General features: G+C 37.3%; 2 protein-coding genes across 9 annotated transcripts; one reads left to right on the top strand and one right to left on the bottom strand.

Moving 5' to 3' along the window:
• Positions 1-782: 782 nt before the first annotated feature.
• On the bottom strand, positions 783-13,062 carry ppp2r2ca (protein phosphatase 2, regulatory subunit B, gamma a). Of its 8 annotated transcripts, none has more exons than XM_057844349.1 (11): positions 12,827-13,062; positions 12,685-12,737; positions 12,046-12,404; positions 11,819-11,916; positions 10,422-10,605; positions 8,457-8,569; positions 8,197-8,374; positions 6,611-6,775; positions 6,367-6,536; positions 6,147-6,238; positions 784-3,142 (listed from the first exon to the last, which is right to left on the bottom strand). In XM_057844349.1, exons 3-11 carry the CDS (start codon positions 12,107-12,109, stop codon positions 2,851-2,853), a joined length of 1,356 nt encoding a protein of 451 aa, XP_057700332.1. In that variant the 5' UTR covers positions 12,110-12,404; positions 12,685-12,737; positions 12,827-13,062; the 3' UTR covers positions 784-2,850. The 8 variants fall into 8 exon arrangements, with proteins under 8 accessions (XP_057700337.1, XP_057700332.1, XP_057700335.1 ...); XM_057844352.1 differs by having other exon boundaries at positions 12,046-12,306; XM_057844353.1 differs by having other exon boundaries at positions 12,046-12,255.
• A 929-nt stretch (positions 13,063-13,991) lies between these two features.
• On the top strand, positions 13,992-23,653 carry LOC130920849 (histone PARylation factor 1). The gene is given in 9 exon segments (XM_057844355.1): positions 13,992-14,029; positions 14,031-14,079; positions 16,289-16,475; positions 17,112-17,298; positions 17,515-17,613; positions 21,835-21,982; positions 22,197-22,284; positions 23,027-23,199; positions 23,357-23,653. Coding segments are annotated over 9 exon segments (1,104 nt in total). The 3' UTR covers positions 23,492-23,653.
• Positions 23,654-24,457: the final 804 nt, after the last annotated feature.

Here is a 24,457-nt window from a genome sequence, read left to right as displayed (position 1 = left end):
TGGTTTGGGAGACCGGGTTGGTGGTCCCCCTTTTTCAGAGTATTTAGAAAGAAATGATCAACATGACTGCACAGTCCCTTTAATGGTCACAGTGCTACCTACCCAATGAGCACTGCAAGTATAAAAAATATTTTGTTTAAAAAAAAAGTATCAAATATTTTTGACTTATTTAAAAATAATTTTAACTGTACTTTTGCTGTATACGTCTTACACAACATTTCTTATCTGACGATCTGTCTTAAACCCCATTTGTCTACATAAATATATTTATATATGGTAACTGACAGGTCTAAATGAGTATTATGAAAGTATATTATACATATAATTACATTAATAGCAATATACTGTATTTAAAAAATGTTATGGCAGACAAACATTTAATTGTGTACATTCATTATTAATAAACAGTGTGTGGTTGTTAGGCTTATTGAATCCAATGTACAACATACGTATATTTTACAGTATCCCTAACAAGTATATCTTTAGGTATACATTACAAATCACTGGTACTTCACGTGGCCACTGTATAAATTGGCCTATTTATGCAACAAATGCATTTTGGAGCATATGCAAATTAAAAATGGGGGGGGGGGGAGGTGTTCTTTTTTTTTTTTTTTTTTTATCACAATCTACTGTAACTGCTGCCTTTGCTGATGTGTTTTATTTAGAAAGCACCAATGTCAAGTCAACCTTATGTTATCATTTATTTGCCAAGGTTTTAATATAGTTCTTGTCCCTGTATTATGTTTCCCTGGACCTATTTGTTCCCCATTTTATACGAGTCCATTCCCGAGTTTCCTAAATTAGTTTTTGTGTGGGTGTGTGTAATTTCTTTTACTAGCAATATTCTCCTTACCACCCCTACTAAACCTATTTTTTCACATAAGCAAGGCTTCAACATAGATTCAATATAAAAGGCAAAAAAGTACAGCTAAATGAAATCAGACTAAATAATTTTATTAATGCACATTCTATCATTCACATTTGTTTTTTTCAACATTTTTTTTTTAAATATATATTAGACTGAGTAGCAATGGGTAGTGGCAACATGCTGCTGCTGCTGCACCCCTGAACACAAATCCCCTCTTAGGTTGTACAATCAATTTACTGGTTAAACTCACTTTTGTAGTGTCCTGATGCTTGTATAATTGACTTCGTTACATAAATCATTTTCTTGAGGGGTGATAAATTTTATTTTACCAAACCAATTATTTCAACCTCTACATCCAAGTTATATAGCAGACACCATGAAGGTTACTCTAGTTTAAATGTATGAGAATAGAGGATTGCGTGAAGAGTGCTGTAAATGTTGATCCGTTCAACAGATTTCTTTTCATGGGATGCATGGTTTCACACAACCAACCACTTTACACACCAGCTATAAAACAATCCATTCTAACCCTGCACTGAAACCACCCCTCATTCAAAACCACTTACAAGAGTCCCTTTGGGACCAAGGTCACTTAAAAACAAAGCACTTCACTGTAAACAATCAACGCGTGACCAGGTCACACAATTCAGTTTAACACAAATCACCTAACTACAACATCTCATTGTACATTGATTGTGGCTCCCAGTGGTGCACCGCAGCGTAGCATGTGGCGATATGAGGTGAGGAGTGTAACGACAATAACAACTTTCATTTCAATGGTAAATTTACTGTACATTACGTTGCTGTTTCAGTGTTGCAAACCCTGCATCAAAGTACATCGACATTGATCTACATGGATGAGTTATGGCATTCATAACGACCTTTGACCTTCATTGAAATGAATCCAAACAATCAGCTGAATCAGAGGTGTTATTTATGCATTTTGATCTTGGTTTCCTTCTGTCTAATGATTGTAAACATATTGCCGTTACAAATTACATTACTTTGTCCCTAATTTGGCCTTGATTGCTCATATAGATAAAATGTGTTTATTTAACTTATTTTTTTCAACAAGGAGAATACTTGGAAATAGCAGCCAAGGTCAACACTAGCCCAACATTGCAATTCTGTACAATAAATTCAAATGTTGATTTGTGCATAATTCAACTCTCTGCTTAACCAGCAATACATCTACATATACCAAAGCTATTGCGTCAAGTTTTCTTCTGGATTATTGAGTTGCTTCTATAAATGAGGTGTATGTTCATTTGTAGTGTACTTAACAATCTATTTTTATACGTTTAGCACTCTAGAAACTAAAGTGGCAGTGGCGTAAAAAAACAACACAAATTATTTACAGCATACAATAAAAAGTGTACATTTGTTACCTGCCGAATAGCTCATGTTTTAAAAGCAGAAACACTGTCGCACTGTGATTTCAATTCTTATTGCAATGTGGACAAGATAATGGGATCACATGCAATCTCCAAGAGCGCTGCTCTAAAGGAGAGAGATTCTTCAGCAATTCTGTCACTCAACAGCAGCAAAATAAGAGTAAATTCAGGTTATTGTAGTGAGGATGTAACATACAAGCTCACCACGTCCACTATTTATATTAGTTGTGGCAACTGAACACTGCAGTTTAACCATAATTTTGTAGTACTGAGCAGTCCCGCTAACTAACAAACTTTGTCCAGTGCTGTCAAAAGCTTTTAGAGCACATTTGTGAGGAGTGAACATTGTATGATCATTGGAGATGGAGAGGTGTCCCTGCACCTCTATTACAAAAAGTGGGTGAGGGTGGGAAACACACACTACGGGATCAAATCAATGTAAATTGTCCTTCAGCTATTCCTCGTGTTTTCCTCTGGACTTGTAACAACTGATGAAAACAGATTTTTTTTTTGTCCATTTATTCCTAACAACCGATGAAAACTGAATTTTTTTTTTCCATTATTCCCTTTGTTCACATCCATATGTCACTGTGTCTCCGGACTGACGCGATCCTGGAAAATGTACAAGTTGTTGGTAGCTGCTATAGCGATAATATTCTCTGATGGATGCCAAGCCATATGCAGGATCTTTTTACTGAAGTCCAAGCTATCAACGTCTACATCTCCACGGCGACGTTTTCCTCCGGTGTAAACCCGGCGGGTACGTAACACAGCCCGCGGCTTGCTGCTCTCCCGCCATGCCTCAAGGGTCACGCCCCGTCCTGTCTCTCTGTCAAACATCTGGAAGAAGCTGTTGTATGCCCCGGTCATGATTACACTGTAAGTAGAAAGAAAAATGGTAGGGATGTAGTTTTAATGATTTTTGTGAAATTGTCTTTTGGTTCACATTAGAAGGAAAGAGGGGCTACAGAATTTGGGAAAATCTGCTTCAGATATAAAAATAGCTAAATTGTACATGCTGTGGAGACATGGATTGGAAAATAAGATTTTAGTGCTGGTTGGCAAAATTATTCAAGATATTTAATGTTAAATTTAGGGCTGTCAAAACGATTAAAAATTTTAATTGAGTTAATTACAGCTTAAAAATTAATTAATCATAATTAATCGCAATTCAAACCATCTACAAAATATGCCATATTTTACTGTAAATTATTTTGGAAATGCAATGTTATTAAACCATACTGGACTGAGATTCACACACACTTGGAGAATATTTTCGGGCAACATATCCCTTTTAAATGTGAATATCTGTATTTGGGTGATTTGAAACTGAATAAGCTGAAAGTCAATGATAAAAAACTGTTCAATATTTTATTAGCAGCCACCAAGAAATCTATTACCAGGAAATGGCTCAAGAAACAATCACCAACCATTGAGGAATGGATAGATATTATACATGAAATTTACATTATGGAGAAGCTGTCATTTTCACTTACATTGCAGATGGATAGATTTTACTTGATATGGTCCAAATGGACTGAGTACGTGAAACCAGTTAGAATGGATTTCAATTGACGCTCAAACAAAAAAGTACATCCCTATCTTGCTGGGTAAGAAAACAATTCCTGATGTGCTCCCAAACTCTTTATTTATTAATTAATTAATTTTTTTCTGTTGTTTTTTTTTTGTTGTTGTTTTTTTTTCAAGTTATTGTGTTATTTTTTTCTCGTTTCCTTTAAGAGGAAAAGCAATGAATCGAGAAATGGACGATCTTTATTCACTATTGTAAGTACAAAGTACTGTGTATTATTTGTGAGTCGGAAAAAAATAAAAACTTAAATTATAAAAAAAAAAAAATAGCTAAATTGTACATGCTGTGGAGACATGGATTGGAAAATAAGATTTTAGTGCTGGTTGGCAAAATTATTCAAGATATTTAATGTTAAATTTAGGGCTGTCAAAACGATTAAAAATTTTAATTGAGTTAATTACAGCTTAAAAATTAATTAATCATAATTAATCGCAATTCAAACCATCTACAAAATATGCCATATTTTACTGTAAATTATTGTTGGAATGGAAAGATAAGACAAGATGGATATATACATTCAACATACGGTACATAAGTACTGTATTTGTTCATTATAACAATAAATCAATAATATGGCATTAACATTATTAACATTCTGTTAGGGCGATCCATGGATAGAAAGACTTGTAGTTCCTAAAAGATAAATCTTAGTAAAAGTTATAGAAATTTTATATTAAAACCCCTCTTGATGTTTTCGTTTTAATAAAATTTGTAAAATTTTCAATCAAAAAATAAACTAGTAGCCCGCCATTGTTGATGTCAATAATTATACAATGCTCACGGGTGCTGAAGCCCATAAAATCAGTTGCACCCAAGCGCCAGCAGAGGGCGACAAAACTCCAAAAAACACAAGTAACAAGTGGACATTGCACTGTGCTGTCATTATAATCTGTTTGAGCGGGGCATGTGCGTTAATTGCATCAAATATTTTAACGTGATTAATTTAAAAAATTAATTACCGCCTGTTAACGCGATAATTTTGACAACCCTAGTTTAATTATATAATAGAAAGTCAGTTTTACAAGTTGCTACGTTTGACATGAGATGGATATATCAGTGTGTGCCATCACTTATGAAATATGTCTACATTAATGCATTTTGTCCACTTTCAAACACCAGGATTAATGCAATACATTGAAAACAGAATATTACGGTATGTCAAAGCTGTTGTCTACAGAATTATATTCTGAAATGGTAGACAATGTTTTAGGTATATATGTTTACTCAGAAATAACCATTTCAATTAATACCCATTTTCCCCTATATTGCTTGGATTGTAACATTTCGGCCATTTACTGTATCTAAAAAACTATAGCCAATTGACACTTTTGACCTAATTTTTGTTTTTTTATTGACCCAAATTCAGTAAAATGTCACTACTTTTATCCAGGATGCCTAATGTTTCGTGTTATTATTGTGGAACCTTTATTGTTAAAGACCCCAGCAGTTGTTAGAAATCAACAAGGAAAACACATTTTTGAAGTTTGTTTTCATCTAATCAAATCATACTAAAATAATTATTATTCCCTACTTTATTTTTGGTGAATAAAAATCTCTAATTTAATTGTGACGTATCACACACAATGAATGTGACATAATAGCATGTGTGCCTCATTCTACCTCACACACTTTTCATGTATATAATTATACAGGCAGGGCAAGGCGACCTCACTATATAAGTCATATGAGTATATATTTGGCAATGTTGACCACGATTGACGATGTGATTACCTTCCACCAAGACCATGTTTTTTTTTCATATGATGTATTCATTTATTTATTTTAGAACTCAACTGCAGAAGAATGTCAGTGTTGGTAAGAAAAAGAAGCACAACTAAATACATGTATGTTGTGGTGAGTCAGTATAATATAACTTGATGGGCAGTTAAAATACAGTTAGAATGGTGAAAAGGAATAATGGAATGTACATCGGAAAGTTAGTTGCATTCACGAGAAGAGGCTTGCCTTCCAAGTACAAGCAGAATCTCCCTCTTCATGTTTTTTAGCACCATGAATGTAATCAAAATCAAGGGTGGGTGCACATTTTAGTTTCATTGAATTTAGTTCACTTCTTGGAACGCCAATCTGACAGTTAACAATGATAAAATGTTAGTTTAAAAAAATGCCTGAACTAGTTTTATGATGGTAACTTATTCACTTATTTGTTCAATTTCCGCTATTTCCTAAGAAATTCTAAATTTCAAGAATTGTCCTCTGTGTTGTATGAAAGTAATCATGTTTGAATTGAATTTATTGGTATACACAGACTGGCTGATTTGTTAACACTCACCTGTCTGAACTGTTCCAGACACACTCAAACTTGTCAAAGATGCAGTCGTTCTCATAGAGTGAGCACAGCTTACTCCTTAGGTATTCGTGGACCTGGATGAAGGTAAAAGTAAGTTGCCAGCATTTCTGGAGAATAATCTATTTGTCACCAAAAATGAGTAACTTGTATCCCTACATTCCATACACTCTTCATTGTGTCTCTCAAAGTAACCCATTCTAACCTGATATGTCTCCACAGGGCCTTTATCCATGTTCAAGTCCCACACCTTGGCGGTAAGGTAGTCTCTGGTCAGTAGGTAGCGTCCACTGTGACTGAACTTGACATCTGACACAGAGGAAATTATTTCGGAGAAGAAGGAGCGGCTGCCTGGATCCTCAGGTTCTTCGAACACTGGGCAAACAGTCCAATGTTTATGGGGGAAACAATGTTTAAAACAATTCATGTATTTTATTTTAGGTGCTTACATTTTGTGTGTTTATCACAAAGTGCAGATGATCTCATGTCACAGAGGCGCAGGGTGCCCTTGCTGCTGCTGTACACAAACAGGTGGCAGTGTTGAGGGTGGAACTCTGCTGCTGTGATCACCTCTGTAAGATCCTCCATGTTAGCTGGCTTTATGTCCACAATGTCTAGCAAAATGCACTGTCAGGGATCATATAATACTGAGGTGGCACAACATTTCCGTAATACTTTTATCGGATGACCTTGGTTCGGGCATGTTGTAGTTGGTAAGTGGTAATTTTTCACGTCACCATAATCAGGCAACACGCACATCCCTTAATTTAATATCCCTGATCACACATCAGCACTTAATCAAGACAAACATACACTGCAACCAAACCCAGCTTGCATGCACATGCTGCTCCTCTCACTGTTCTATTTCTGGTGTCCCGTGAGTGGTTTAGAAGAACGTGTACTTGCCCTGTGAATTATTTAAACCCTTCTTCAAAATATGATGAAGAATCTTATTTTCTAGGTCAGCCTCTGTTTTCATGGGTAATCACCAATGGCACCAATTAAAGATGGCAGCATGGGCTGGATACATATGAAGTATCCACCCAAACATGTTGGTTATTTTAAATTTAGACACTAAATTCAGATTAAAATAAATATACGATCTTTCTATTGCATGAACTGTACATTTTAGGGTATTTTAAAGCACCATAACTGTTCAGTTTAGATAACAGGACTCTAAAGCAACTAAAAAAAATGTTAACTTGGCACTCTACTCTGAAAAAAATACAACCTCAAAGGTGAGTGATTTTTTTCTTTAAAACAAGTTACTTTTTGCTCGAAACAAGTAAAAAAAAATCTGCCAATAGAACAAAAACAACAATTGTCAACAAAATAAGCCTTTGTATCATAGTGAAATCTTACTTTTAAATGATTTTATCCTATTTTAATATTTTTTTAACTAGAAACTAGACATATATTATTGGTAAGAGGGATTTTTTTTTTTTTTTTTTTTTTTGCAGTGTAGTGTGTCATTGCAGGAGTATTACTCTTGTTACTCTTGCAAACCAGTGCATGTAGATACATGCATGAGTTTCAGCAACTATGCTGAACCTCTGTAGGAATGTTTTCCTTCTAATAACCACATGCATACAAATGTGATACTGAATTTAAATGTAAAAAAAGAAACAAAAAAGGTGTAAACATATGGAAATAAATTCTAATCTATAGGAATCAATAAGGAAAAGAGAAGTAAAATACATTATCCCTTTATTGCCAAATGTATCACATTTGATACACCTAAAATTTCATGATTTAGAGACTAATTCAGAATTTTGATGCTTCTTTTTGAAAAAAAAAAAAAAAAGATGAATGCAACTCAACACATCCATCTGCAGGTTCCATGAGAGAAAGAAACAGGATTTAGCAAGGGTTATAGATATTAGACCGGTTATTACGCATATTCATTTTGACTTTTCTTTTTACAAATTTGAAAAAAAGGTTTCATTAAGACCTTATTTTTCAAATTTTGGGATTCACTGATAATTGCTTCATGTTTCAGGTATTGAAGGGTTAAGGAAACAAGATGAAAGGATACTGAAACTGCGATCAGTGATACCCAGATGCCACATATTGATACGCAGGTCATCAGCTGACAGGTAGGTTTCTCCGTCACTATTGACTGAGATGGAGTTGACATGGTAAGTGTGACCATTGGCGAACACACGTCTAGGGCGAACATCGACCATTAGGTCTGTGGGTTTCAGTACTGGCACCTAAAAAACAGATAAATATTAATTTATTTTGTGGCATGTGTATGCGTATGTGTCTGACTTTGCGTGTGTGCGGCGTGTGCACCTGCAGGGATGTGATAGTGGAGATGTCCTTCAGGCGGCCCTCCTCATCTTTCAAGTTGTATCCCTCAGGTCTCTTGTCTCTTTCACTCACCTTCCATAGTTTGATGGTCTTATCTGTATCAAGCAAAATAACATTTCCATATCACCATACATAGTTGAGTAAGTCCAGGAGGAAAAAAAAAAGAAAAAATATCACAGAAAACTGGAGGGGAAAAAAGTCATTGGGGTGTTTTCTTACATCATAGTATAGTAAACTGCTTAATTAACAACACCATAATGCATATTTTACCAAATATGCCAATACATCACAGCATGTCAACATAAGCGGATTTTAAGGGGGGGGGCAGCCCCCCCCCCGGTGGCCGAAAAGTGTCATTGCATGAAATTGACTTTCCTATATATATAAAAGTTATAAAGCAATAAAACTGCAACAAAAATGAATGAACTGAACAAAAATATATATTTTTATAATGGCATCAAAATTATTTTTCGAACAGATCATGTGAATAGCATCTTAGACAATCATTTGATTTGCATATAATTAAAAAAATAAATAAATAAATGAAAAAATTAGGGGAAGGCAATTTTATTTTTCAAATGATTTTTTTCGTTGACTGAGAACTTTTTTTTTTTTTTTTTTGATTGAAGCAACTTTTTGGGGAATTCAATGATTTACACACAAATGTCCTACCCATAATATGGCCCAAACACAAAAAAGATTGCTTCAATCAAATAAAACTTTTTCAATGAAAAATTAAGTGTTCAAATGCAAATTTTCTCAAATATTCTTTCGCATTCAAAAACGTTTTCAATGATTGAAATTTTCCTTTTTTTGATTGAAGTGATTTTTCTTTTTGAAAATATCTACCGGTATTTTTTGAACCAACTTATATTTTGATTGAATAAGACAAAAACGTCCTAGCCAAAATGTGGCCCGAACAAAAAGCAACATTACTTCAATCAAAAAAGTTGCTTCAATCCCCCCAAAAAAACATAAATCAAAGAAAAACAGCTTTCACATGCATTTTTTCTGAGTTCAAATTTGTTTTTTGCATTCAAACACTTTTTTTTTTTTGATTGAAGCGACTTTCTTTCTTTAAAATATATATTTTGATTGAAGCAACTATTTTTTTAATTGAATAATAAAGTCACAAATCTACCTCCATATGGCTCTGCCCAGGGGATACAATTTTTGACTGGGGTAACTACACTGGAACGACACCGGCGGGCGGACCACATTCAATGGTTGACAGTCTTGACGAAAAGTATTGCCTAAGCAGCCTGATTTAGAATTCCCCTCAAGAATGATAGGAAACAAAAAATGCTCATTGTCAACTTATTATTATAAAGATTCTACGTTAATTTTATTGCTGACACTGCGTTTCAAGGTCATCAACATGTTGTGCCCCCCCCCGCCACAAAAGTCAAACTCCTCTGTCTATGTATGTCAATACCAACCGCTTGATGCCATGCGAGTATACCCACCTGGAGGCTACGAGGAGTAAAAACACAACTTCAGCCCATAGTGGTGTAGGCTACAGTCCTTGTTTTTTTAAGTGGTGCAATGACATCATTTTTATATACATTACCGTTCAAAGGTTTGGGGTCACTTAGACCTCAAACCTTTGAACGGTAGTGTATACTGTATCAGTAATTTATTTTCTATGACCTCTAATATAGTGACGACTAATATTGTTGCATTTAATTCAAAGCAAAAAAGAAGGCAGATGCCTGTTATATTCACGAGATTCTTTGACTGGCAAACCAAGTACCCCATGGACAGAGAAGATGCTCAAAGGAAATAACTCCCAAAAATATAACTAGTAGCATTATGAGACTCAATACATTTTTATACAAACTGTACTTTAAACAGTAATTGAATCAGACTGTGGGACCTTTGTGCTATATGTTATCACAAGGTGCACTATCCATAACAATATGCACTAAAAATATTTGAAATTTTTACCATTTGTGGAGAGGAGAAAATGTGCAGCATTCTGTTGTGACAGCCATTTTATCTTGTTGATTTTCTCTTCAATCTCCAGACTTTTCAGGTAGTCAAAGTCTGGCTCGTGGCTCTGGAAGGTGCTGTATACATTATACTCCCCTGAGTCTCCGCTCTCCACCACCTCCTCAGACTCGCCTTTAGACTGGCAAAAGATTAGAAGAGTCAAACCCGCGCGGCATCTCCATTCGTCTGTGGAACTATCAGATATCAGATGGGATTCACGCATGACTAGGTGAAATTAGACACACTAAGGTAGAAAACCTCGGTGTCAGGATTAGCGATGAGACAGCAAAGAATAGGATACCAACATACTCACACTCACAAGGGATTCACACAAATTCTGGGTTCAAGAATATTTGATTTGTGTAAACTCCACCCCTCCCACTCACTTATCTCTCAGAACCCCCCACCCCCTTTCCTTGGTTATGAAGCCCCCCGCATGGTGTCAACTGGAAATACAACTAGCTAACGATAGTACCAACATATTTGTTAGTGCTAGTGTTAGTCAATGTATTTCTTGTTGTTGTTTGTGCTTCTGTCTCTCTCTCCTTTTCTTCGGTTCCCCCATTACCCCTTCATGTTCGCTGCTTTCTCCTAATAAACGAGGTACGTTGAATGATCACAATGGAGGTACAGTATGTCATACTCCCATGTGATACATTAAAACTGTTCAGACCAATCAGACACTCAGATCCCCATTCTCTGTGTTAATCAGCTGAACAGGACAGGTTAAAAAAAATGTGTTGGGTTTATTCAGGTTGGTGAACATTAAAAATGCTGGAAATATTAAAGCATGTGAAAGACATGCTCATGCAAAACTGATGGTCAACAGTGTCCCTAAGTTCCTTAGCAGAGCTACAGTATATACTAGTCAGTGGAAACAAAGCTCATATTCAAATGGGTCATTATGTGCATATCCTGCTATGGAAAAAAGCAATTATTTTATGTTGATTGGTGTCATTTGCAAGAATACTGCTGAGAAGTGAGGAATGTTTCTCAATACCAGGTGATACAGAGATAGTCAATCCTTAGGGGGTGGACAAAGGAATAAATAAAACATTTATTTTGAAAGACACATTACATATATAAACAAAAATATAGTTTTTTTCCATGTTAGATAATGTTTTTAGCAACATTCATGAACGCTCTCGCAATGCTACAATAACCCTAACCCTACTTTACATTTTTTTTTTTTTTTTTTTTTTTGGGGGGGGGGGGGGGGGGGGGCAGTCAAACCCTGAAGTTTGTAGGTTCTAATCATGATAGGATTATCTGTTGCTGGCACGTGTATCATGAGTTAGTTTTGATTATTTAGTTTCATGTTGGCTGTTTATTGATTGATTTATGTTGCTCACCTCAGTTTCTCTCTGAAAGATGACCACCCGGCCTCCTTTATCCCCCGTGGCCAGTAGGTCCCCTGTCTGGTTGAACTCCACCGTGGAGATAACATCAGCTTGGAAGAGAATAAAATGGGAGTATTAAACCACCCGAAAAAAACTTTTTTTACGTCTCACCAAATAAGATGCACATATCAGGTCATATATTGCTGAGACTATAGACAAATAAATGTTATCTCTACTACCTTCAGTGACATAGTCTCGTAGGAAGGTGTGGTTGATCTTGGGGCTCTCAGCGTCCTCGCCCATCTGAAGCTGAAGGAGGGTGACCCGCCAGCGTACCCGTCCTGAGGGGAAGGGTCCGATCCGTTCTCTCGCTTCCCGCCCAGACTCCGCCCATGCTGCTAAGGCCTAGCGGAGGGGCCTGGAACAAGGCATCCTGGGTAACCAGCAGGCTAGGGGAAATGGGAAAAGGTGGTGGCAAGTAGATGGACACGGCAAATGAGCTAAACGGGAGAAGTTTAAGGATGGAATGTAGAAAGCAGTGCAAAAAAGATGGAGGAGTGTGGAGATGAGGAGGTAGAGAAGGAAATGAATGCAAATGCTGATGATGACCATACGAAAGAATTGACTTGTCACGAGAATGTATGGACACAGCATGCTCAAGCTATGACCTTTAGTGTTACACACCCATTAGTAAAGTTATATTTGTGAATTTACATACGGTATACCAATGTAGCAGAAAAACACTGAGGCAAAGGAGTTAAATGACCATGTTCATATAGTTAAGACTGTAAACAGGAATATGAATTAATTCATTGCATTCATTCTATGCCACACTCTCCCCTAGTAAATACAAGGGTGTGGTAGCCTTCCCTGCGTACTTTCCAGGTCGCTGCCCACACGCTCTCTCTCCCATGCTGTCAAATACATGGTCCTTGATGAAGAGCAAAGGAGAGTGTGATTTCTTGCCTGTGCTGCAGGACGAAGGGAGGTACGGAGGTAGACAGGCCTCAGCATACCTACCAGATTGACTGCTGCCGTTGCTGCTATATTCCTGCTTGAGTGTGAAGATCCTCTGCAGAGAGAGAAGCCTGAGAGAAGATCACGGAGGAAGGGATGGGTGGCAGTGAGAAGTGGATAGGCAAAGGTGGAGAAAAATGAAAACGAGAGGGGATGGAGGATGCTGATCCACGATGCAATGATGCTGTTGAAGAGATCCTGTGCAGCATCCAGTGTCATGGCAGCCTTCTCTTCAGGCAGCCAATAAGAGGGAGGATGTCATTAAAGAACCCTCCCACTGCAGGTGGTGAGGTGGAAGAGGCCAGCAGGGGGCGCAGTTAAACCCTCTGTGATGCGTATAATGAGGCTAAAATCCCATTTGAAAAGAAATTAAATTAGAAATGATTGCACGCAACTAGAAACAATTAGATGGACACACATTCATGCCCTGATAACAAGAACAAACAGCTATTTTGACTCAATAACTCACCGTCATCCCTCTAATATCTGGAAGGTCATATCGCTTCATATTGACAAGTAAGCAGTTTCTATCCAAATGCAGTCAGATCAATTTTCATTCCTCACCAGCTTCCCTGTACACAGACAACAACAGTGATCCAATCAAAGCAACCATATTAATTTCTATATATGTGTCACAATATGGAAAACAGCATTCGTGTTCATATGCAATGCCTATAAAGGTTTAGTGATGTTACTGTTAGTGAAGGCGCAAATCACTCTAAAAAACCCAAATCGTCAACGACGAAAGTAATGCTCTGTTTAGAAAATGTATGTTGCCTACATTTTTATCATTCTGTTTCTACTTTGAAATTGCGTATATCACAGTTAGGGTAAATACATTTCGTATGTACAGTATGTTATTCCTTGATCTCTTGTACATAATAATGTTGGATGAGTTCCTGCAATCCTCTCCGTGTTGTTGGTCTACAACAAGTACTCTTGAATAGTTGTGAAAATATTTTAATATTCGTATTTATACATACATTGATTATGTTATAAATACAATTCAACATATAATATTTAGTTAGCTGAAACATGAAATATCCTCACTCAGTGATAACAACTCCACAGTGAATTGCCCTGGGTTTTAATATTTGGTATTCAGTTAGTCACCTTTTTCTGTAGATGGCAGCACTTCATTTGCCTATGGCGTAGTGGCTGCAGGGTCATGCAATATTCTGACGAAGAAGAACTCGGTCGAGCGACAAGGGAAGAAAATGACAGGGCGCGCAAAAAGAAAGCCCAAATCCATTCAGGTAAATTCTCGCCTTCCTTTCGTGTTACTTTGGACACGTTAGTATCGATTAAAGAAATGAGATTTTACATAGTGATTTGTTTTGAGTAGGGTTTTAATAGGGTGCAAACCGTTCAACTGAGGTGCTTCATGTTCGGGGTGTTTGGCATGCTGTCTGGATAGCGGTGCACCAACATGGCAGCAGTACGACAGGCTGCAGCGTTTAGGCAAAACATCAACAATAATGGCGTCACTCTTTCGGCGGGTTGCGATTTTTGATTCGTCTATCTCGTCTACCTTGTAGTTGAGTAAGAACTGATAATGCATCGTAGAGACGAGTTGGTAAAAGCTGTATACACCACTAGTCCCAGGAATATGAACTACAAAATTAAATGATTTTCTTAAATAGCCTAAGGACCTGGGTCCTGGGAGAATAGGATCACGTATTATTTCATTTACTGAGCTTTTTTTTAGAATCAGCATGTTAACAATTAGGAAAGATACTCACTTATTAATATTATTAGATGTTTGAAAGCGGCATACCCTTGTCTTTCGTCCCCCCCTAGCCCATTTTCTGTCCCGCTGCATTCTCTTAGTAAACAGCACTGTATAATCACCCACAATGGGAATACAACAAACTCTTGATGTTGTACATTAAAACACTTTCAGCCACTAAAGCAGTGCTTCTCAATTATTTTCTGTTACGCCCCCCCCCCCCCCCAAGGAAGACGTAAATGTTTCGCGCCCCCCCAAACTCTGCCGCCACTGTAAATAGTATCATTTGTCTATAATATCACTATTATAAGTACGCTTCTGCCTCACATTGTATCCTTTTTTTTCTATTAGAGAAAATAACAGATCAACATATAAAGTTTACCTTAATTATCATTGTTTTGTTTGTAACAGAAAAGACTTAACGCGCATCAATTTGCCTGAATTAAAAAAAAAAAAAAAAAAGTCACATCCAAACTGTAAAAATACACCCAAGGTACATTTTTGACCATTTGATACTGAAAAATAAAATCAGTAAATAATAACAAATTCAAATTGATTAGAAACATTAACTCATGAGGACAATATGCCAAAACATTTGACCAAAAAAACAAAACTGATTGGGGGGGGGGGGGGGGGGGGGAGTGTCTTTGGACAGAAGGACAGTTTTTATTTTTGCTGCTCGCTGCTCACAGTATCACCTCCAGTTTGCAATGGTGTGGGGTTATTTTGCACTGAGCATGCTAACAGTGCTCACTGGTTTACTGATATAACACTGACAAAGCGGGACGATTGTTGGCAATATTCGGCACGTTTTCGCTGAAAAACAACGAGATCAATGAGATTGGGGTCTAATGTCTTTAAGTGGCGTCTTAATTGATTTGGCTTCTGGCTTTCCGCTATAATCATTTTTAGACACAGTAAACAGTGGTCTTTCCTCATCTACTACTGTATTAAATTTCGAAGCCAGAAGGCAAACAGCCCAAAAAAAGTGCATTCTCGGCGACAGAGGGAGAACTGTAGGTGAGGGCGGTCGTCGTGACGATCCCAAGCTGAAAATAGCACTTCTCGGGCGGACACGTGAGAACCGGAGAAGACAGTGGGTCGCTGCGTGAGTCCGGCCGGAAAACGGCTTTCGAAAACGGCGCACAGCTCTTCATGAGTCTCTTCCGTGTGCTCTTGCTTACTTCAAAAATACTGCGCGCACTTTGAAAATGAGAGCGCCACTGCCACCCACTGAGTTGATGTGCAAGTACACTTTATTCTAGTACGGCAAAAAAAAAAAAAAAAAAAAGCATGTTCCCCGAGGTCCACCCCTGGCATCGCTCCGCGCCCCCTGCCCACTATTTGAGAAGTACTGCACTAAAGACATTCAGATTTACTATTTTTAGTCTAAGAAGCTGAACAGGACAGGTTAAACAGAAGGAGAAAATAAGAATTTTTAAAAGCAAAAGGAATAATAGTTGTTAACTTGTAAAGTAAAGCAGTAATAGTTGCAACCCAGGTTCCTCGAATTATCACATAGTGGTGATGACAGTCGTTGATTAAATTAGGTAAATTCTCACTGAAGGCCCAATTATCAAATACGTAGCCCGCCACTGCTACATAGTTTATGAATACCAGTTTAAAAGTAGATAAATTGCAGCTTGGTTATGGCTGTAGTGTAGCGATTCCATCTATTCTTAATTAAGCATACAGTACCTTAAATTAAAGCTTCTCGGTTTCCCTGGTTATGTCAGGAGTCGGTAGAAGAAAACGGAGGAGTGAAGAAGAAACTGCGTCCAGATGATGTCAAGACCACACCCCTATCCACGGTGTCTTCACAGCAACGTGAAGAGATGCTGCAACTCTACAAAATGCAAATGCCTGAAGACCTGTACCATTTCTGGGATTTGTGCAAGGAACTTTGTCCAGACAACCCCTGTGGTAGGTTTATCAGTAGTTTAAAAAATTTAACTCTGACAACAATGACAAATGCTTGAGGCCAAACGCGATTTCACTATTTGTCCTCTTGCAATGTGTTGCAGGCCTGCAAAGAAAACTGTATTCATATTAAACCCTTGTTATCCACCTGAGTGGCTGTGATGCATTGAATCATCACCGGTGTAGAACTGCAGTGTGCCACGTGCCTTAGTGACACTTCACTGTAGTTTGGTTTTAATTTAAATTCTGTACTTTCCAAAGTATAAAGCAGTGCAGCGTGTAAATTTTTGAGGCTGCTTGTGATCCAAATACACTTCCGGAATTTAGAAGATGTGAATTAGGTAGATATTTCATTTTTATTCAAGAGGTCTGATGAACATTTCACATTTAGCCTTTTTTCCCTCAAACGGCTGAAAAATATTTTGACATTTGAGATTCACATGCTCAATCTCAAACCCAAAAAATAAAATCATCAATTACTAAAAGAAAGACAGAGCTGTATTCCTTCACTGCATCTACGTTATTAGTACAGCTGCTATTATAGTAACTGTACAGAATATTGTAAAAAAAAAAAAAAAAAAGAGTGGAGGGAGCATGTATTTACTGTTGGTCATATATTTGAAATGGCTTTTTTTCTAGGTGCCTTGAAAAACACTCTTGGATTGCAACTGGTTGGTCCTTTTGACATCCTGGCTGGAGCTCACCAAAATTGCAAAAATGCTGCTCCTAACTTCCACCTTCACTGGAGGTATTTCTATGACCCGCCAGAGTTCCAAACCATTCTACAAGGCAGTGAGGAAAGTCAGCATCACATTGGCTATTACAGGTTCAACATCTTCCAATACTCTGTCCATCTCTCTTGTAATGAATCTTTCAGAAGAGCCAATGTATTGAATTTATTACTTTACTTGCCTCTTATGAGTGTGTCAGCTAGTAAAATAACAGCTAGAGTGGGTGGGCAGTCTATCCCTGGAGAACGAACAAGATTAATCATGATAAAATACATTGTACCTACTTGTTTTTCCTCTTCAAACTTTGATAGAGATAATCCGGACTCTGTTCCCTCATTTGTTGGGGAGAATGAAGCTAAGAAAGGCTGCACCATATCACAGATGGGAGACAACGTATTTGCTGCTGTTCAGTAAGTAAGCGCTCATGCAATACTTATATTTAGCAGAACAATCATTCCTCATTTTGATGACATAGAGTATCCTCAGTGTTGCAAATAGGGTTTCACGCTTATTATCAGGCTAATATTATGAATTCTGATGTCGTACCGATACATTCGATAAATGTACAATCCGCGCTGTCGCTAATCCCACCTACCGCCAGCCAAATCAAAACAAGCATAAACACAGCATGGGTCAAGTTGCAGTAAACTCCCTCAAAGGTTAAAGTGGCACTAAAGTTTTGTTTTTATTCATTTATTTTTTTTAGCATTTTTTAAACCAGGTTTGCACAACAATTTGTGTTGAAACTGCCCATAATATATTTTTCTAATCTACTTTAGTTGGTCCTTTGTTGAGTTAAAGTGCATGTGACACGAAAAAGCATGTTTATTTCATAATACACGCGGTATTTTATGCTCCTGAATGATATGGACTGCTTGGATGTGTGTGGAAGCGATCGCTATATTTATTTAGTTTTTTTAATCCCGCGCCATGAAAATGAGAGACTTCTGGCTTCGGTCTTGCATTGAGGAGGAGGGCGCTGTGACGTGTACGGTAGAAGACGTCCTCTTCACTATACAGCGTACTGTTGTGTATGAGGACGAAGGATTCAGCTGATTTTGCGGATTAATACGTTTATTTTTCGCATCACGCCAGCCAAACGGCTGCAGAAAAATCATTCTGTATGAGGGAGAGGCGTATGCGCCTTTTTGGAGTTTCAAAAGGTTCCCATTCACCGTGGATATTGGCCAAAACAAGCCCGACTACAGTGGGACCATTGGACTTGGGAGTAAACATCTTGTTTAGTATTATGTCAAATATTAATACAGCTATTACAAAGTAAACACTACAAACTTTCTTTAAATAAAGGACTACCGTATTTTTCGGACTACAAGTCGCACCTGAGTATAAGTCGCACAAGCCATAAAATGCCCAACAAAGAGAAAAAAAACATATAAGTCGCACCGGAGTATAAGTTTTGGGGGAAATTTACTTGATAAAATCCAACACATAGAACAGATATGTCATCTTGAAAGGCAATTTAATATAAAAATACAATAGAGAACAACATGCTGAATAAATGTACAGTGTACAGTGCATGAACAACGAAATGCGAATATACTGTCCTCACCAGGACGCTACCGCTCGGTCCTGGCTATATACAGCGAACTCCAAAAAGACAATGCTGGACGTCCGCGTAATTTGCGGAATCAATTTGGTCCTCGATAGCAAGCAGGTTCGCATCAACGTAAATAAATGATAATTAGGTACTATTACAGCAATAACGTAACAGGTTAGCATGCGTTCGCTAGCATTAGCACACCGTTCAAACAACCACACAACTGGCTCTAAGTGTCCAATCGCGGGTGGAAAACACACAACAACAACAGAAAAGATGATACACGCTGGCGTTGCCTCTGTAGAGATATTTTAAAAGCATAAACAATGAACGTAGGTTCACAGCCGTCTTTCTCTCTCGCTAATTCGCCCACTCACTCACTCAGAGCTACGTAGCTGTCCGTCTTCTTCTGGCGTGCGAGCGCTCTTCTTCACGTAAACAAGTGCGAGTGCGCTCCCACGTGGGCGTGAAAGCGCCACAAACTAAATGCATCCATTTCAATATAAAAAAGTCAATAATACAATTGAACATACATTGCCAAAGGCAGAACGCGAACGTGGCCATAGCTATTAAGAGTTATTCAGATAACTATAGCATGCTAACAAGTTTACAAAACCATCAGTCCAAAACACCAAAATAGCATATGAAATTATATCATAATGTGTTAATAATTTCACACATAAGTCGCTCCTGAGTATAAGTCGCACCCCCAACCAAAATATGAAAAAAAAAACGCGACTTATAGTCCAAAAAATACGGTACTTATGTTTGATCATTGATAGGCATGTAGAAAGCTCTCCTCATGCACATTAGCACGTTAGCTTCACAACAACTGCAGCCACCCTCCTCTGGGGAACGAACTGTAAATTGCTCTCCGCCGGGCGGTTTGCCAATCCGCGAAGACAATCGACAACTCAGTCATCATGTCAAATAATCCAGGCGAGTTATGTGTGATTTTCCGCTTCGAAGACTTTGAAACATCACTCGGTTCGGGTTAGCATGTCGGCTAGCTGTCACGCCTTTTGGTTTGTTTACATTCTCCGAAGACGAGGAAGGGAAATGACATACAGTATGTCCGATTTAGGTGTCATAAAATATCGTTCGGGAGGTGCGACAGTAAAGGTGAAGTCGACAGTTTTGACCATTATGGAGTAATTTTGCCATGTCGTCCTGAATAAATGCATTTTTATCATTTCATATTCCATTTAGCACAAGACTGTTATTTGTGTCATGACCATGCCGTTTATTTAGCAATTGGGGAAAATACTTGGATAAAAAGAATATCTTGTAAAAATATTGAAGAGACAGAAACAATGACATTTTGCAGCTCTCTTCGTCGCGTTTTCCTCGTTGTGAATAGTTCCCCCTCGACGGAGTGACTGGTCCTTCTCAAGCCATTTATATAGCTATTGGGGAGAAATACTTGGATAAAAAGAATATCCTGTAAAAATATTGGAGTAGAGAGACTGAAACAATGACGTTTTGTGGCTCTCTTCGTCGCGTTTTCCGCGTTCTGAATAATTCCCCCTCAATGGGCTGAATAGTAAAACCGATGAGCCCAGTCTGCCGCTGACGTCATCCACCTGTTGGGGACGCTAAAGCCCTATAATGGTAGGCGTGGCTAATCAGCAGATTAAAAGACTAATTTCTCGTCATCTGCGCTTTGCTAAATTGTTGTATATAGTCGAATCGTCTCAAAATATGATTCTAATTCACATAATAATGTCATTTAAGACTTTTTTTCTCATGTCGTATGCTCTTTAAGGCAGTGCTTCTCAATTATTTTTTTGTTATGCCACCCCCAGAAATACGTGAATGTTTCACACCCCCCCAATTCTGCCGCCACTGTAAATAGTATAATTTGTCTATAAAATTATTATAAGTACACCTCTGCATAACATTGTCCTTGTTGACATTAAATAAAAAGGTAATATAGATCAACTTACAAGAAAGTAGAGCTTAATAAACTTTTTTTTTTTTTTTTGGTAACAGAAAAGACTTAAAGCACATCAATTTGCCTGAATTAAAAACGATTTAGCGAATGTACTTCCGGTGAACATTTCAAAATAAAACCGAGTCATGTTCGTCATATAAATAACGATTTCTGGGGTTAATCCCACATACTTCAGAATTAATACTGTAATATGTAAATACCATAATACTACAGAATTCAGATTCTACACTAAGAATTGCTTGAAAATGACACCCTTCATGAAAAATATGATTGGCAATGAATAAATACGATAATTATAATACTATTATATATCGTAGTATACTATAATAATGCTATATTTTTTTTTTTTTTTTTTTTTTTTTTAGAATTGTTTTCAATAATGTTGGAAAGGCGAAGTCATTGTTCTGAATCTGTTTGCATTCCATTCTTTTTCTCTAGTAAATACTATCAGCAATTGACCTCATTGTTTATTTGTGATTAATTATTGTTATTTACATGTTTATTTGTACTTTAATAAAGAATTAAAGTGTTCCAAAATGGTTTTGTGAAATAATAAGCGTCATCAAATATTTCATTGCTAAATTAGTAAAAAAAAAAAAGTATATATATATTAGATTAGTCGACTAATCGTAAAAGTAATCTGCTGACTAATCGGGAGAAAATTTTTCGTTTGGGACAGCCCTAGTGTACCTTAACATTTTCCCTCCACGCCCTTCTCACCTTTTTAACTCCTGACCCATTTTCATGCCTGATTATTAGTTTTTTCATAATTTCAGAGGACAGCTATCTCCTCTTTGAATAATGTGGAAAAGGTAGAAATCGGAAATATGCCTTTTGTCTTATTCTTTCAAACCTGTACCACAACAAATATACTGTGTCGTGTCGCTGAAAGAAAATCTAACACAACCTATATAAAAGACAAAAAACAACATTAATCTTGGTCCCTGAGCCTCCATCTTGGTTCAGTTATTTTCTTTAACTCATCCTTAATCTTACCATTTTGTTTGTACATTTTTAAATGATGCACGTGTAACCCAGGCAAAATGCTACAATATATTAAAAGTTAATAGTGCTTGTGTTTAGACAATCATTTACTATTATCATTTTACTATTCAACAGCCTGTTTCTGCTGAGGAAGAAAAAAGAAAAAGGCAAGCAGAAAACAAAGGATTTCGAAAGTCTGGAGGCAAAGTTGAATGAGCAAGCAGAGCATCTAAACTTGTCTCTAGAGCAGAAGACCAAAGGAATGAAGCAGCGGGACAAGAAGGTACCTGGTGCGAAGTTAAGAATGTTGTGCTCTCTGCTTCCTGTATGTCCTTCAGGCTTTTCAAAAATAGCTATAATTTCAGCACTTATTGTAGTACATGTTATCCATAAGGAGAAAAGGTGTCTTTTACCCCTAATATGAATCATCATATCAAAATGCAACTCAACCTGACAATCTTGACTGCTGGCAAAATGACGTCTGAAATCCTCCTTAGGTCGTCACAAAAACCTTCCACGGTGCTGGTATTGTTGTTCCTGTTGACAAGAATGATGTGGGATATAGAGAGCTTCCAGAAACTGATGGTCAGTCAATATGTACAGTATACAGTGGCACCTTAATTTATGAATTTTAATTCATTACGTGACCATGTTCGTAACATTCGTTTATCAAATTTCCCCATTGAAATTGCCATCAATCCATTTAAGCTCGAAGTCCAAACCTTTACATTTCTTGTTACTCATACCATTAAAAAAATTAAAAACAGATTTTGAGAAAATATTTTTTTTTCTTTCAAGTCCACTTACACACTATAGTATTGTGTGGTGGAAAGTTTGCCTTCTGCCATCAAGGAATATTTTCCGACTGAAAGACATCTGCTGCTAGAGCAGGTTTGTCTGCGTTGACGTATCTGTGAGACCGATGGCTGAAAGTCTAATTTGTGAGTGTTCTGATTTTGCATCTGTGTTTTTCACTTTTTGTCTAGTAAACAATCAAAAGTGTGATTGTAAACCTCTTTGCTCTCATGCAAGGGTATTACACTACCTTAATTGCTCCATTTTTTTCCCAGCCTAACTCAAGCAGCAGTGTATCTGAAGCTCGTAAGTCAAAATTTGGCTCACAACACGGAACAAAAAATCAACCAGGCAATGGCTTGTAACTCTAAAAACTTGTAAGTTGGGGCACTCATAAATCAAGGTACCACTGTTTTATGGTTGATATAGTAATACATTCTTAAATTGAAATTAAAGAAATAGTTGTCTCCAATGTTACTGATCTGTTCTCTGGTTCCGAGCAATTATGCTTCTCTCCTTCTTCTGCTTACAGCTGCTCTTAAAAAGATCTGCAAGGCCATTGCGGAAGCACAGAATGATGAGGAACGCGTCACAGCCTTTAGACCACTACAGAAAATTATCACGTTTGTGCAGTTTGCCAATGATGAATGTGATTACGGCATGGGCTATGAGCTAGGAGTGGACCTTTTCTGTTTCGGATCTCATGTGAGTAGTGAGTTATTAAATATGCATGCTTAGTAGCTTCACTTTTTGTCATTTAAATTCATCTATAGTTTGCGCTTCCATTTTTAATGACATCAGAAGTTTGACAAAATTCTGGTGAAACATACTGTACATTGATTGTCTCCTCTCTCCTTAACAGTACTTCCACAAAGTTGTCAAACAACTTCTACTCATGGCCTATGATTTACTGCAAAGGAAATTGTTTGGAGAGATTCTGGAGGCCCATCTCACCAGCCGTAGCCATGACAACCTGAACCAGCTCTCATTTTGTTAAGCGTCATGTATAAATTACAGTTCCAGGTTATAAAAGTATCCCTCCTCGTGATCCCACATTTGTCAATGTTTGTCAGCTGTGGTTGTATTGGTGCTGCTGTTTTTTAATAGGTTGTTCTTTTCTTCCCCCAATGTCAAATAAAGTATTTTTCATATTTTTAACATATTTTCAGTCTTTTACTTTTTATTGAATCTCTTGTATGTATAATACGATGACTGCAAAATATTGTTACCTTTGCAGTGCGCCAAAGTAGGTGTGTTGCATAATTACAATACGTAATTTGTATAATGATTGTGGTCCCATGTGGAAGAGTCAGGGGGCAGTGTTATACAGTATAAGGATTAAGAATGACTCGCTAAAACCTGATTGCGTCTCAAATTTCATTGGCAGTGCTGACCATTCACAAGAGCTAAATAAACGAATAGAAAAAACAAAACAAAAAAAAAACGTTTTAACCCGATTAAATTGATTTAAAAAACATACAGTAACTGCTACCACTTTGGTGATTCTGTACCAAAACATATTGTATTTTTTACCCTGCCTGAAAATCTGAAGAGACCCATGTGTAATTTGGGACCGCAAGGAAAGTGGCAAGGAGCTTTATTATGTACCTGCCAGCTAGGATTGTAGTTTTTATAACAGTTTTTAATGTGACAAGGAAACTACACTGAATTAACTTTTCCTTCCATGGACACTGCAGTGTAATATCTGAAGGATTGAGGCAACAGAAGCAAAACAAGCGATGGGTCCTGCATTTCGTTGCATTCAATGACCATCGGTAATAACAGTATTTCATACCATCTTTCTAAAGTACGTTCAAGAACGGGATGTATTTTGCGTGTTATTGCTTTAATTTTAGAGAGACGAGCCATATAATGTATATATGGAGAGGAAATCTGTGTATATATATAGTTTTGAATTTGTTATATGCGGTAGTACAAATTTGTATGGGAGTTACTAAATGAC

The sequence above is a fragment of the Corythoichthys intestinalis genome, chromosome 8 (genome assembly GCF_030265065.1).
Source record: "Corythoichthys intestinalis isolate RoL2023-P3 chromosome 8, ASM3026506v1, whole genome shotgun sequence".
Taxonomy (NCBI): Eukaryota; Metazoa; Chordata; class Actinopteri; order Syngnathiformes; family Syngnathidae; genus Corythoichthys; species Corythoichthys intestinalis.
Note: the sequence above shows the minus strand (reverse complement) of the source record. Positions and strands in the feature narration are given on the sequence as shown.

Coding starts and splice junctions, on each gene's coding strand:
- ppp2r2ca (XM_057844354.1), bottom strand. CDS start 12,109: ATGGGCGAGGACGCTGAGAGCCCCAAGATCAACCACACCTTCCTACGA. Junction 8,570..10,421: donor TTTTCTCCTCTCCACAAATG/GTAAAAATTTCA, acceptor TGCTTGATACAG/ATAAGACCATCAAACTATGG. Junction 6,776..8,196: donor TATCACTGATCGCAGTTTCA/GTATCCTTTCAT, acceptor GCATTTTGCTAG/ACATTGTGGACATAAAGCCA.